Consider the following 16,146-nt stretch of genomic DNA (forward strand, 5'->3'; position numbering starts at 1 on the left):
AAACTCCTGGGCTCAAACCATACTCCTTGCTCAGCCTTCCAAGTAGCTGGGACTACACGTGTGCATCACCAATCATTGCTAAATTTTTTATTTTTTGTAGAAATAGGGTCTTGCTAGGTTGTCCAGGTTGGTCTTGAACTCTTAGTCTCAAGCAATCCTCCTGCCTTGGCCTCCCAAAGTGCTGAAATTACAGTTGTAGTCATTGATATCTGTGAGGTGGTCTTGTGTCTAGTTCTCTTATTAAGGCTAATAGATTGTTACAAAAATTTTCCTAGATATATAATCTTATCATCTGTAAATAATGATGGTTTTGCTTATAGTCTTTGTAAATCTTAATTATTTTCTTTTCCTATAGCATAGGCCAGGACCTCTAGTATCCTGTCTAATTGTAAGCAGTGAGAATAGGTATCTTTTCTTATTTCTGATTTAAAGAAATGCATCCAGAGAGTCTCCATCCAGTACACTGCTGTGGATTTGGAATATTTAACCTTTACCAAGTTAAGGAAGTTCCCTTCTAGTTCTATTTTTAAATGATTTTTTAAATAGATGGATAAATACTTCATCAAATGGTTTTTAATCCATTTATTGAAATAATCATATACATTTTCCAGTTTCAGTCTATTAAGTAGTTCATCACATTAGTCAATTATTTTATGGTGAGCTATCCCTGCATCCCTTGGGAAAACCCATATTTTATTATGATACATTATTTTTAAAAAATTATTGGATTGCTTTAGCTAATATTTTATAATATTATATTATATCATTATATAATATTTATTATATTTATATTATATAATATTTATTATATTTATATTGTGTATAAGCCCTAGTGGGCTTATAATCCCCTTGCCTAGCCACGTTCTTATTGCTTTATAGAATAAATACTATACATAATACTATACATAATCTCATAGAACGAGATTAGCAGACATATGAATCAGATAGGGCAGAGATAATCCCAAGTAAAGACCAACCCGTAAAGCACAGAACTTACAACAATAAATATTTATTTTCCTTCTCAAGGATCTTCTGCATGTTAGCTGTCCAAACAGTCAAGTAGTCTCACCTAGGCTATAAAGAAGGTTGTGAAATGCCATGTATTGCATTAAAACTTGGAAGAAAAAAGTGGAAATTGGATATTGATGGACAGAAGACAGTTGATATGATTTGTATATCTTTAAAAGATCCAAGATATTCAATTACCAAATTAATAGAAATCATGAGAGCTCAGCAAGGAGGTTAGCATTTCTATACTCAAGCCACAACTATAAAAATAATAGAAACTCTCCTGTGTACAATAACAACATAAACCATGAAAGAATAAATATGAAATAAATCTAATGATACACATGTAGGACATTTAGTGAGAAAGCTCTAATGATTTTTTAAAAGATATTTTTAAAAGTCCTAAAATAAATGAAGTGACAGCTACTTCTGGCAAAAAAGCAATTAATATCACAAAAGTCAAATTTTCTCAAAGAGTATGTAAATTCAAGGAAATAGCAATCCAAATCTAGAAGGCACTGTTAAAAATGGTACTTGACAGATTGATTTAAAACCTCACATGAAAGAAAAGCCATCAAGCAAGAGTAATTAAAAGATTTTTGAGAAAGAAGTGAAATAAAGTGAGAAAGTACCTCTGTTATGCCCTATCAAAGCATATCATGAAGTAACTACAATTAAAACTATGGTATTGGTGTAGAGAAAGACAAATGCGTTAGTGAATCAAGATGCAGTCCAAAAAGAAACTTTCACATGTGGGAATCTAATATATCATATATTCATAATTTCAAATAAATTTAGGAAAATATATACTACAAAAAATGATGTTGTCACAAGTGTCTATACTAAAAGGCCAAAGAAATGTCATTTCTTTGCTTATACACCATAGGAAAAAATTAATTCGTAAGACCTGAAGGTGAGGAAGTGTATTTTGCAAATGAGTTTCTATTTGTTTCCTCCTAGAACTGTATAAATAATGGTAAAAAGAATAAGAAATTAGATAAGAAATCCACAAAGTAAAGAAGACACTAAATAAGAAAAAAAAATTAATGAGAGATATCAGCAACATTTCAGGAGCTAGAAAGCAAATTTCTTCTTTTCCCTGGCCCTGCACTCCTTATCTCTTTTCTTTTTAAGGTCCAGAGCTACCTCGGGCTCTAATGAATTTCTCTCTCCAACTCCAGCACTCACAGGGGTGGGGAGCTCTCTTTAGGCAGATTGTTCATTGTGCTTAGAAAGTGGTTCTCAGACCACTGGCCAGAAAAAGATACCATTGTGTCAGCTTCAGAACAAGCCAGGGAGAAGAAATTATAAGCTGTCTTTCCCAGGGCTATGCCAGGTAGCTGAGCAGACAGTAAGAACAGCTTGCGGCTTTCATATTAACAATGCACACACGGAAATCTCCACTCTCACCCTTGGGTAAGGGGAGATAGAGAAATGCATTGCAATTCTACAGGTTTTGCTGCACAATGCTTAGTATCCTCACTAAAGATCTATTATTAATGCTTCTGGGAAGTAAAATTTCTAAGTTAAAAACCAGGATAAGGTCTGTCTTCCTCCAACTAAAGACAAGACAAAAGTTCTAAGAAGGTTACCGAAGGTTGTGGTAGAATTCCAAACCCGGAGAGCAAGCAGCCCACTATAAAGCAACATCTCACTGGGGACTGGTATAAAAAAGTCTCACTGCCCATGCTCAGACCAGATTATGCACACAGAACATTCCAATGGTCTCCTAAGTTGCCTGGACCAGGAGCTATTGCTCAAACAGAAGTTGAAATGGGCAAATTGGAATGAGTAAGTAGAGATTTAATCACATTTACAAGCCCATAAAGTGGGATCAAAGTTCTCTCCATCCAAAGGTGGCATCACTGAAGACTCAAATGTAACCCTGTTGGGAAATTAAAGTTTGGTGAGCCCCTTCCCATGCTCCAGGGACAAGGAGATAAAACTTTTATTTGCAAAGTTGAATGTAGGTTAGGATATTAGGTGCATACATGACCATACAGAGGGGGAGGGAAAATAAAAGAAATCCAATAAACAAAATATAATTGGCCGCCTGAGATTTCATCCCTAAAGTTAGAGAAAGTTATCTGTTCCAACTGCACTTTCTTCAAATTCCACGACTTTCCCAGCCCTGCCATCCTTCCAAGGTACAGGATGGCGTTCTTCACTCTCCACAGGTGAGTCAGGAATTTTCCTTGATTCTTCAACATTTAATTATCAACACGAATGATGAAACCAGGTTTCTGTAATCCCTGGCCTTCTCCCATAGTCTTCAGGCCTGAGGGTATGGTGGCTTGATAAAGTTGTCAACCAGTGGAAATCTGTCCTAAGAAAATGTGTTCTGGGTATTCAAATTAGGAAGCCAGAACTTTTCAAGTGATTTAAGGGTTCTCAACCTTTAGGATGGGGCTAAGCTTCCTAAGGAGTGAGCACCAGGTCCTTTTTCCTTTATGACCATTAATTCTTTCTTAGAGAAGAGTTAGACTTTTCACTTTCTCCCATAGATAGCTTACAATAAGTTTCTTCATTTGTTGATTCTTATTTACATTTCAGTATCCACTTCCCTTTCCCCATTTTCTCATTTTGTATAATTTTCTCTCTCAGGTATTTATCCATCTATTTATTTATTTAAATTTGGGATAATTTTTTTGAGAAAGGCTTTTAATATATATATATATATATATCACAGTACATGAAGATTTTTTTAAATTGAGATGAAATTTACACAACATAAAATTAACAACATTAAAGTGTACAATTCAGAGACATTTAGTGCATTCACAGTATTGAGGTTCCATGTTTGTATGTGTACAGGCAAGGAGGCATGAAAAGTAGTGTGTGGAAAGCTTGAGCATGTGAGTGTGTCTGTATGTGGAATCCAAAGGGGGTGACATGGAGAGCATTCTTGTGATTATGCAAAGAACCCCTGGTTCTTTCCTCCCTCTACAGGGATTTTGAGGTAACCACGTGGCCACTCAGCATTATACCTCTGCCTTTGGCATGATTAGCAAGTAACCTGGAAACACAGCCCCCTTTTTATTCTAGTGTGACTGTAACTACACAAATAGTGGGAGATATGTTGGCATGATCTATAGGCTCTCACCACTACAAAGAATAGATTCTAAGTTCCCGACGGGAAACAGCTAAGAAGGAACAAATCTTTCCAACTGGGTAAGACTCATCTCTTCAGTACAGGATCTCGTATCAGTCTTCAACTTTTTCTTGTTTTACCTACACAAAACTACGCTGAAGTTCAAATTTTCTTCTGAAGGCTAATTTTTAAATATAAGTACTCACTTTTATCTACTTCTGATATTAGCTCATTTGTAATTAACAAGTTAAAATTGTATACATTTATGTGTACAACATGATGTATTTATGGTGTACATGTTTTGATACCTGTATACATTGTGGAATGGATAAGCCAAGCTAATTAACATATGAATTGCCTCATGTGCTTATTATTCTTTTGGGGTGAGAATACTTAAAATCTACTCTGTTAGCAATTTTCAATTATATCATGTATTGTTATTAATTATAGTCACCATGACGTATAATAGAGCTCTTGAATGAATTCCTCCTGCCTAATTGAAATTTTGTATTATTTGACAAACAGCTCCATCGTATTCCCATTATTTTCCATAATCAGAGCTCTTTAATTTTTATTAGAGGGGAAAAACAGTCTCTCCAACATGTACCCACTGTAAGCTGTTGTGCTCATTACTGTATCAGACATAAAGCATGATTACATTTTCAAATGTGTGAAAGAGGCTAGTTAATCATATACAACAAAAAGAATCTCTAAATGAGGAAGATGCTGGTGTTTCTCCTCTTTGACCTGTTGCCCATGAGGCTTGAAAGCCAAATGTCACCTTCATGGGCAAGTGGGGATAAGCGTACTCTGGTGCACTGTGACTCTTGGAATAGTCAGTCTCTGAACTGAATGAGATCAAAAGTAGAAACTCAGTTAGTCCTCTTGATTCATCTGATTTTTACATTCATTTACTCCTCGGCCTTTAAACCAGGCTTATCCAACCCATGGTCCATGGGCTGCATGGATGGCTTTGAATGTGGCCCAACACAAATTCATAAACTTTCGTAAAATATTATGAGATCATCTTTGCAATTTTCTTTTTAGCTCATCAGCTATCATCATTGTTAGTGTATTTTATGTGTGGCCCAAGACAATTCTTCTTCCTCTGAGGCCCAGGGAAGCAAAAAGATTGGACACCCTGCTCTAAACAGTGACTATCATTGTGCATGACACAAGGCCATGCTATAGATAGGAGTGGCACAATGGATGCACACCAGATTCACAGATAATCCTTGGTTTCCTACTGACTCCCACTTTCTAGGCATATCGCCTCCTTTTCTCACCTGTAAAATATAGACAACAAGCAAAAGTTTGAAATGATGTTGTGATTACACTGTATTATATTATGTGAATAGATGTATATTTAGCGTAATGACTGGCACAGAGTATGTTCTCAGAAAACAGTAAGTATAAGGTTATCCCAATGTCATATAGAGATCAATGCACTCACAACTTAATTATTCTCCTAATATTCTTTCCACCCCATGAACTTTGGACTTTGCCTAGCCAAGAGTGCTTCAGGAGCTTGCTTGTTTTCTTCCCACCACTTTCCACAAAAATAGTAGACAAATTGAAGAAAATTTTCTGAAACCAAATCCAATCATTCAATGATTTACTGGGCAATTGAGTCGGGTAAGTTATTTGAAACGATTTTACGAAGAAACTGGTTTTGCTTTGACTTTAATGCCTGTCACCTTAAAAAATATCAAATATATTTTTTGTGGGGAAAAAACCCAAATCGACTACATTGTTTCCGAGCAAAAACAACATGGCTTGAAGTATAAATACTCTCCTTTTGCATAGGTTTTTGGAGAAAGGTAGAAAAATACCACATTTCGTTTGTTCAATGTTTGTTCACTTTTTTTCTTTAAGCCTTTGTTATAGAAGTGTCAAGTATAAATGAATTCAACCTTAACCATAATTTCCACATGGATGCCACCTGTGTGCACGTCGTCCTCAATGATAGTATCTGGAAAACTTGCTGCATCACAGTTGCGTTTGAGCTCTTGGTAGGCAGCACTAAAGAAAGGGTATTTGAAGTAAGACTTGCATACGATGTAGGACAAATCACTGGTATTCCTTTAAAGAGCAGGTCACCATAGAAACATTTCCGAGAAATTCTTCATCCCATTTTGGTATGTTTTAAGTTTTAGTTGTGATATACATAGTTGTTTAGTTCATTTGTTTAAATCCTATAACAAAATAGTAAACATAAACAACTAGTACTTCCTTCAGTATTCATACTGTCAGCAATAAGCAATTCTTGAAGAGAGAGTGTGTATGTGTGTGTAATATATATAAGTGTGTGTGTAGATAGATAGATAGATAGATGATAGAGAGTTATAATTCCCTTCTAAACCTGAAGATTTAGAGATATCTGCAGCCATCATGATGTTAGGTGGGAAGGAGAAAATGAAGGAAAAAAGCAAACGCTCCCATATGGAGGAAATATAGTTCAAATCTTCAGATTTAAAATAACACCCCCAGAGAAGATACTTATAATGAATTTTTTAGAAAACTCCGTTGCCTGTCAAAATGAACCTAGCAACCCCCTTCAATCTGAACTGTATTCTGAGAACTACAGTGTAGGAAGCCCTAGGTTGGGAACAAAGTAGTAGGAAGAGGAAGAACGGATGGGTCTTACACTCAGTGGTATTATGTAATATAGTCTCTTCAGCTGTTGGTAAATCTCTAAAAAGCATTCGGGTACCACAAGTACATTTACACCAGGATAGATGGACATTGTAAACATCACCAGTGCATATTTGTATCAGGCCTTTCATGACTAGGAAATTTCCTGACTCATATGTCTCTAGAACAAATACTTTTTATGCTAGTATAAAATGGGGCAGAACAAAAAGAAATTGATGTACAAATAGATATAGCACAACAGAAAATTACAAGAAAGGAAACAAAATAATTAACAATGTTATTATTTTTAGTTATGGGGATTAAAATCTGTTAACTCTGAACATTCGAGCAAAATATTGCTCTTAATTATAAATTACCTATTTGTGATAAAGATTTTGAATCCTTTTATCTTTTCACACCATGAACAACCTTACACCTTTAAGCATTGTGCATTTTTTTCCCCAGTCTTATAGCTGAGCATTAATTGTCTGATGATTTTGGGATGGATGACTGAAAACTCTCAGTGCAAGGTATTGAATGTGGTGCCTCATGTTATGTGATCATTTTCACGAATTTTTATTTGACACCCAGTTTCTGAAAGCTCTATGTTTTTAATAAATTCCTTGGTGTCTCGGACCCTATTAAAAAAACAATACTAAATCCTGAATATTTTATGAGCAACCATCTGAATATTGCTGTCTGTATAATAATGAACTTTAAAGTACCCCTATCCCCTGAGTTATAAGTCATGTGATCTCTGACAGTCATTTCAATAGTTTTTAGGCTGAGACTAGAACCTTTCAATAAATTCAACTGTAGTATGCTGTCCCTTATGGTTACATCATGACTAGGGTAGAGCCATTGGAATGCCAACCAAATTTTGGTGTAAATCCTTTATGTACTTTTGCAAGATTCTCTCCAAGACCTCATACCCTGTCTAAATTCTTTGGTTACGAATCACTTCCTTCAGTAACTAAGCAAATATTTTAAAAGTTTTTATTTGGTGTTCAAAGAACTACTACTAATGTGAGGTGATATCTTCTTGTGATTTTTCTTAGCATTTCTCTGGTAATTAGTGATGCTGAACACTTTTTCATATACCTGTTGGCCATTTGTATGTCTTCCTTGGAAAAATATCTATTTAGTTCCTTTGCCCATTTTTAACCTTTTTTGGGCTGAGCTGTGGGAATTTCCTGTATATTTTGGATATTAATCCCTTACCAGATACATGGTCTGAAAATACTTTATCCCATTCTGTAGGTTGCCTTTTCATTTCATTGATTGTTTCCTTTGCTGTGCAGAAGCTCAAAAAAGTAGTTTTTAAAAAAAAAAAAACAAAAAAAAACCACTACTACCCATGTCACTATGTTCTAGAATTAAAGCCTTATCTTCTATCTTTCTATCTTCACTGGTGAGAACTGATCCATTTTCTACAAGAAATGAATAAACTATCCTATCCCTGAGAAAACATCAATATTGAGTAATAATCTGACGTCACTAACCACTTCATTAAGTTCACCTTGTGGGGGATAAGAGATTAATTTTAGCAATTTTGTATATCTTATCTTCGTGCAACACCTGATCCCTGGAAGTTGGCCACGTTGCGTTGGTCTTGGCTTACTGGGCCCCTTGCATGAGTTGGCAGGGGGGAAGCATTTCCACTTGACACTCTAAAGGCAAAAGGGCAAATTACAGAAAACAAACTCAAAATTGTTCAGTTATAAAATGTCTATGAAGACTACTCAAAATGTTCAAGATCTCATGGATGCATTCCACTGAGGAGAGGTGAGTAGAGTTGTGTCTGAGATGTCCAGAGGAAAAACCCAATAAACAAAAAGAAGTTAGATGGTGGTGAACAGCAGTCAGAACTCAGACATATATTTCATATGGATAAAAAAACTTTCTCATTTCTTCTGTAAAAACTACTAAACTGAATAAGACTTTAAGTCTAAATACTGCATTAATTTCCTTCCCCTATTTAAGAGCAGATGTTTGGGAAAAGAAATTATATTCCAATAAACTGAATTTTAAGAATGTAACTTCTTTTTTCCTTGATTTCCCTGCACAGCTTGGTCCCACTGTGGTCCTCATGCCTGGATGCATTGTTCAAGCAGAGTTTGGATGGTGATTTGGCTGAGACATTCTAGGTGGACTTTATGTTCAGATGGGTGGGTTCTCCATATGCCCTACGAATCATCTTCTAATCCTTCATTTCCATGACTGGTTATTTCTACATCTTTAGTGTGGTCCTTGGAAGCTCATGGGTCAGGAAAATAAAAACCAGACATGGGTGAGTGAGTTCATTCTGCTGGGGATTTCCAGTGATTGGGGCATTCAGGTATCCCTCTTCGCCCTGATCCTGGCCATGTATTTGGTGACTATTGTAGGAAACACCCTCATTCTTCTTTTGATCAGACTGGACAACGGGCTTCATACCCCCATGTACTTCTCCCTTAGTGTTCTGTCATTTGTGGACTTTTGTTATACAAAGAGTATTGTCCCACAAATGCTGTCCCACTTGCTCTCAGCCCGAAAGTCCATCCCATTCTACAGTTGTGTGCTCCAGCTCTATGTTTCTCTGGCATTGTGTGGGTCTGAGTTCTTCCTGCTGGGGGCCATGGCCTATGATCGCTACGTGGCCGCGTGCCACCCACTGCACTACACGGTCATCATGCATGGAGGGCTGTGCCTGGGGCTGGCGGCTGGCCGCCTGGTGGCTGGCTTCTCAAATTCACTGATGGAAACAATTATCACCTTCCAGCTTCCCCTGTGTCACAGTGTTATCAATCACTTTGTCTGTGAGACCTTAGCAGTGCTACAGCTAGCCTGTGTGGACGTCCCCTTCAACAAGGTCATGGTGGCCATCTCAGGGTTTCTGGTGATCTTGCTTCCCTGTTCCCTGGTTCTATTCTCCTATGCTTGCATAGTTGCCACCATTTTGCGCATTCGTTCTACCCAGGAACGCCGCAAAGCCTTTGGGACCTGTGCCTCTCACCTCACTGTGGTTTGCATGTGCTTTGGGGCTACCATCTTCACCTACCTGGGGCCACAGTCGGCCTCCTCAGCAGAGGAAGAGAAGATGATTGCTCTCTTCTATGGAGTGGTGTCACCCATGTTGAACCCCTTGATCTACAGCTTGAGGAATAAGGAAGTTATGGCTGCTGTCCGGAAAGTTTTAGAAAGATGCAGATAAAGGGTCAAGACTCTAAGAACCTCTTGTTATCTATCATCAAAACCAAAAAGGAGATAAGATAATTGTAGACAGGACTCCCACACTTACACTAAAAGAAGACTATTACGGTCAAATCCTTGCATTTGAACCAAGTGTTCCTCCAAATGCTTAATTTGTTTTATATAGGCCAATATCTGAAGATATACATGTTAGGGATCAATAATATGGCTTCTTTGTAGACATCTTCTCTCAGATATCCAGTGACTTGGGGGCTTCACCTGCCCACTTTTGGTTTTATCAGTTTGTCAGGGCATAAAGGAATGGTCCCCAGCTTCATCAAGCAGACCTGACTCCTGATCCTTGTTCTGTCTCTCACTACCTGTGCTCTCTGGCAAGTTATTTCAATAATATATGCCTTAGTTTTCTTTTTTGTTAGATAAGAAAATTGTACCTAGCTTCCTGAATGGAAGCCACTTTTAATGGAAATAATTTCCTCATGAAACAAACATAAGGATATGCCACACTTATTAATAAACACTTATTAATGCATTTATTTCAGTACAGTCAGATTGTGAGAGGCAGAAAATATTGAGAAATCATGGTTTAAATAAAATAGACATTAATTTAGATTTAGGCAAGGTAAGCCTGCCTAACTTAAAGTTATAGGAATTGAGGCTTCTTCTGTTTCTAATGCAGTATTCTAGGCATATAACTTCTACCTCATAGTTCAAGAAATGGCTTGAATTTCAGCCAACACATTCACATGCTGTCCATCAAAAATAAAGAAGAGGCCAGGTGGGGTGGCTCATGCCTGTAATCCCAGCATTTTGGAAGGCCAAGGTGGGGGAAATCACTTGAGGTGAGGAGTTTGAGACCAACCTGGCCAACATGGTGAAACCCTGTCTCTACTAAAATACAAAAATTAGCCGGGCATGGTGGTGCATGCCTGTAGTCCCAGCTACTTGGGAGGTTGAGGTGGGAGAATTGCTTGAACCCGGGAGGCAGAGGTTGCAGTCAGCTGAGATCATGCCACTGTACTCCAGCCTGGGTGACAGAGTGAGACCCTGTCTCTAAAAATAAATAAATACATAAAAATAAAGAAGAGAGGAAGGAGCACACCCACTTCCTTTAGAGACCTTTTAAAAAACTCACACACAAAAAATTGTTGCACAAATTCTGCTGGCAAAGTTAAACTTAGTTACTTGGCCACATACATACTCAAAGGTGATAAGTGTTACTGTTAGTAATCATGTGCCTAAAACACAATCAGAGCTTCTGATATTAAGAAGGAAGAGGAGAATAAATGTTGATAGATCTAATAATTTGTGACCATAGTATTTGCAAGAAAATTAAACACATCAGGTCAATGAAAGACGAGGTGATAGGACAGCAGAATGAGATACAAAAGGAGCTAAGGATTACAGGTAAAGTAGGGACACACACACACACACACACACACAAACTGTTTCAGATTTTAAAAGGACATTAAAGCAGTAAACAGCAAAAATTAATAATATAGAAAAGTTAATCTGTTGTTTGGAATCCAAAAGAAGATAACTGATACAGACAAAAAAGAAACAACATATGGATAATTAGTATTTCTGATGAAAAGACTGAATAAAAATATTTTTTACTTTTAACTATAATTTATAAAAATGTCATTTAAAGAAAGGAAGAATTTGTTATTTAGATGAAAGAGCCTTGCCATGTACCTGAAAATTAAAGAAAAGTATTTATGGATATATTGGTAAAAATGACTGAATTTCAAGTATAATGAAAGGATAATAAAGATTCAGAAAACAAACAAAACAGAAAAGTCACTTAGAAAAATGTTAAGCAAGTGCATTAATTTTCTAGTGCTGTGTAACAAATTGTAATAAATTCATAAGTTTAAAAGAACACAAATTTTTTATCTTAACATTCCTGCTGGTGAGAAGCATAGCCGAGTTCTGAACTCGGGGTCTCACAAGGCTCAAATCAAGGTAGCAGCTGGGGTTGTGATCTCATCTGGGACTCAGAGTCCTCTCTCAAACTCACCAGTCATTGGAAGAATTCATTTTCTTGCATGTGTGTGACTGAGGTACCCATTATCTTGTTTGTTGCTGGCTGGTGGCTCCTCTAAGCTCCTGGAGGCCACCCTCAAGTCCTTAACCCATGGCCCACTCCTCTCACGACATGGCAGCTTGCTTCGTCAAGAATGACAGGAGAATCTCTATTGTGTCAAATCTCTCTGATGGCTAAGAAAGTCTGGACACTTTTGAAGTTCTCACCTGATTAGGTCAGGCTCACTCAGGAAAATCTCCCTTTTGTGTAAATCCAATTCAGCGGATTAATTACATCTTCGAATTCTGTTTTTCCATGTAGTGTAACATTATCACAGGGGTGAAATCCCATCATATGTCACAAGTCCTGCTCATATTGAAGGGGAGAGTATTGTACAGGACATGTACACCAAGAAGTGAGACTCTTGGGGGCCAGGTTGGAATTCAGCCTATGACAGCTAGAATCAGTCTTCGAAATATTAGATGACAGGGACAATAACATCTTTCTATAGAATCCTGAGTGAACATATTGTTAAATAAAAATTGCATACCTAGTTAAGCCGTCATTCATTTTTAAAGGCGATAGATATATACAATTCCATATGCAAAAGTTCAATAAAATTATTACCCATATACCCTTCATGATGACTGTAAAAACTCTAACAAAAATGTAGGCCAGATGCGGTGGCTCACACCTATAATCCCAGCACTTTGGGAGGCCGAGGTGGGTGGATAAACTGAGATCAGGAGTTTGAGATGAGCCTGGCAAACATGGTGAAACCCCGTCTCCACTAAAAATTAGCTGGGTGCGGTGGCAGGTGCCTGTAATTCCAGCTACTTGGGAGGCTGAGGCAGGAGAATCACTTGAACCCTGGAGGCAGAGATTGCAGCAAGACGAGATTACGCCATTGCACTCCAGCTTGGGAGACAGAGCAATAATCCGTCTCCAAAAAAAAAAAAAAAATGGTAGGAACAACTTAGGATGGCTTAAAATAAAATGCTGGGAGGCATGAAAGTTAAGTTGTGATAGGATAGGTAGCAAACTAAAGCCTTTTGAGTAGATAATTGAGTTTTTAAAAAGACTGCAAATTGACAAGGCAGCCACTCCAGCTCAACCAGAAAAAGTGGCAAGCTGCGACTTGACTAACTGGCCACGTGGGTGCTTGAATCAGCCAATGAGGCAGCAAGAGAAGGATGTGAGCGTCACTCTGGGCTCTGCAGAACTCCAGCCCCTGCCACTGCCTCACTCCTATGCTCGGTGCTGCAAGCTGGAATTTTTCTACACTTAAAATGCCACCAGCAGTTGGAAGTTCAGTTGGATACACCCCTTCAGACAGATGTTGGGGGTGGGCAGTCGTAGTGGAAGCTTTCATTTCCATCAACTTCTCTTAGCATTTCTCAAATATATTACTGTCTTCTTCAAAGAGATGGAAGGTATACTCCATGCCACCACCAGCAAAGTGTCACAGATATGCTCCATCATGCTGCCTGTCATGTATGGTGGAGGTCTCATCAGCAGTATCCTGGTGAATAATTTGGCAGTTGTTCAGTCATGATTGTTGGTGTTGCTTGTCAGGCTGTAGCTTGATTGTGGCTTCTTTCTGTAACATTATACAGGAACTTTACTTGTGTATAGGAATCATTGGAGGTCTTGGGCTTTCCTTTAACTTGAACCTAGCTCTGACCATGATTGGCAAGCATTTCTATAGGAAGTGACCATTGGCCAACAGACTGGCCATGGCAGGCAGCCTCTCTATGCTGGACTCCTCAGTAAGGCTTTCTTTGGTATCTATGGATGGAGAGGAAGCTTCCTAATTCTTGGGGGCTTCCCTACTAAACTGCTGCGTAGCTGGAGACCCGATGTGACCAATAAGGTCCAAGCCAACAAAGGCAGGGAAAGAGGTCTAAAGAATTCCTTCAGGAAGCTGAAAAATCAGATGCAAAAAAGGTGCAGGTGATACAATACAGATCTTATTGGAGGACACCCAAAAGAAGGGAAATGATTAATCTTCCAAACAATTAATACATTCTTGTACTCATCCCTGTTTACTCAGAGAGATTGTTTTGCTGTACCTCTCTGGAAATGTGCTCACATTTTTCTGGACTCTTTACACCTTTGGCCTTTCTCAGTAATGATGGCAAGAGTCAGTATCACTCCAGGAGAAGTCTGCCTTCCTTCTTTCCCTTCTGGCTTTTGTTGACACACAGTAAGGCCTTCTATGGGACTTGCAGCCAACACAAAGCAGATAAGGCCTCAAGTTCTCAAGTTCAGTATTTCTTTGCTGCTTCCATTATCGTGAACGGAATGTGCCATTTGCTAGCACCTTTATCCACCAGCTATATTGAGTTCTGTGTCTCTGTGGGATTCTTTGGATTTACCTTAGTGGCTCAGTTCCATATTGTTTGAAATACTGATGGACCTCATTGGACCCAGAGGTCCTCCAGCACTGTGGGTTTGGTTTACCATTGTGGGATGCTGCTGTGTGGGATGCTGCTGTGTCCCCCTGGGGCCACCATTTTTAGGTAATCTCAATGATTTATTGAAATTACAAATAGACATATGGGCATATGGCATAATCTTAATTATTGCAGGTGTCTAGCTCTTCATTGCTAGGTGATAGGTATCAATTATCAACTTTTGGTAAAAGAATAGAAAGCAGAAGAGAAACAGGAAAAGGAAAGTAAAAAGAGAAGAACAGCACAGATGTTACTGAGAAGCCCAAAGAAGTTACTAAAGAAGAGTACTCCCCTAACTAGAAAGGCACAGAAGATGGCCCCAGTGAAGAGGAGAGTCCAGACTGTACCCATTCAGCTAAAGGGTAAATGGAGCAGTTCATGACCCAAGATATCTGAAAATATTCTACTGGCCTGGGATCTACCAGTGGTGCTCAATGCAGATAACAGACATTTGTGTGGAAACCATACCAGGTGTTCATTGATGGAATTTTTGTTTCACTCCTTACCAATAGCTTAAATTTAAAATGCCATATGCTTTGGGGAGGGGGTGGTTGATGGTAAAGGATGAGGGAAGGAAGTAGGTTTTGTTTTAATCTTAGCTTTTAACAGTGACATGAAGATTTTAACATGTGCCTTACATTTTAGTCTTTAGAAATCTTCAGAGAACTTAACTTTTAAAATAATTCTGCTGAATTCATGTATTTTGAGTGTTGTGTTACAAAGAAAAACCATAACTAACTTGAGACGAATTTAAAATTTAAAAGTAATCTTGCTTCTTTGGCATTTGTAATGTATTGTCAGATATGGTCACTGGAAGATTTATGAATAGAAACGTTGGTTGAAAGTTGGAGATTTTATAAATTGCTGATGAATATGTTTTTCCAGCATCAGTAGTTTTTCTGGCATATGGTTCTGCTATCTATATATTTAGGAAATTTGAAGCATAAAACTTTGGAAGCATCTTGGCTGTTCTAGCCAGATTGTACTTGTCGACACTTCTTGGGTACCATTTCTTGGGATACTTATTAGAAGTCAAGTAAATACTTAAGGGTTGTTTTTATTAAAATACTACTTTGCTCCCCTGTTTAAAGACAGATTTTGAATGGTTATAAATTATTGCCCCTGCTCAAATCACTTGGTATTATTTTTCTCACTGTAAAGGTTAGTATTAAAAATTTCAAAACTATGTATTTGTGACTTCTTAGTAAATACAGCACATCCAATTAAATGTAGACATATTTCAAACATCAGTTGAATTCAGTTTAGGTTTTCCCAAAGCCTTGGTTAAATCATGAGACTATTGGATCTTTTTTGTGAAAGTTTTCTCCTTTGATTCACAGAGATCTCATTTATATCTGATTCTAGCTTAGTGCTGTGTGTGAGATATACTCTTTGTGTGTTTGGTGGGGTTTTTTTTGTTTTGTTTTGCTTACTTTCACTTTTAGTTTGAATCTTTGCAAATTAAAGAGGGCCAGAAAAATGTGGCACCGAGCAAGCAGATAAGGATAAGGTTATGAGAGAAATTGCTAAGTGTGCCTAGTTTTAATGACTATTTTTTTTCTTTTTTCTGAGAAGGCCTTAAAGAAAATTATGGTATACTTAGAATTATTGGACACATACTTACTCTCCACACAAAGCTAAAAATTATGTGACCCATTTCACTGACCCGAAAAGTAGAGAAGTAGAAGTAGATTCTACATCAGGATAAAAGAGGGGGTGGACCAAAACGAAAACTAAATATT

General features: G+C 37.7%; 1 protein-coding gene and 1 pseudogene across 1 annotated transcript; both read left to right on the forward strand.

Annotated features, from left to right (window-relative positions):
* The first annotated feature begins 8,909 nt into the window (after nt 1–8,909).
* Nucleotides 8,910–9,926, forward strand: LOC472570 (olfactory receptor-like protein OLF3). The gene has a single exon (XM_054655258.2). It carries the CDS (start codon nt 8,994–8,996, stop codon nt 9,924–9,926), a length of 933 nt encoding a protein of 310 aa, XP_054511233.2. The 5' UTR covers nt 8,910–8,993.
* Nucleotides 9,927–13,237: 3,311 nt separating this feature from the next.
* Nucleotides 13,238–14,547, forward strand: LOC129144507 (monocarboxylate transporter 1-like; annotated as a pseudogene).
* Nucleotides 14,548–16,146: the final 1,599 nt, after the last annotated feature.

This window comes from Pan troglodytes, chromosome 6, assembly GCF_028858775.2.
Source record: "Pan troglodytes isolate AG18354 chromosome 6, NHGRI_mPanTro3-v2.0_pri, whole genome shotgun sequence".
In the NCBI taxonomy this organism is placed as follows: Eukaryota; Metazoa; Chordata; class Mammalia; order Primates; family Hominidae; genus Pan; species Pan troglodytes.

What these genes read in the sequence shown, in the direction of transcription:
- LOC472570 (XM_054655258.2), top strand. Translation starts at nt 8,994, where the DNA reads ATGGGTCAGGAAAATAAAAACCAGACATGGGTGAGTGAGTTCATTCTG.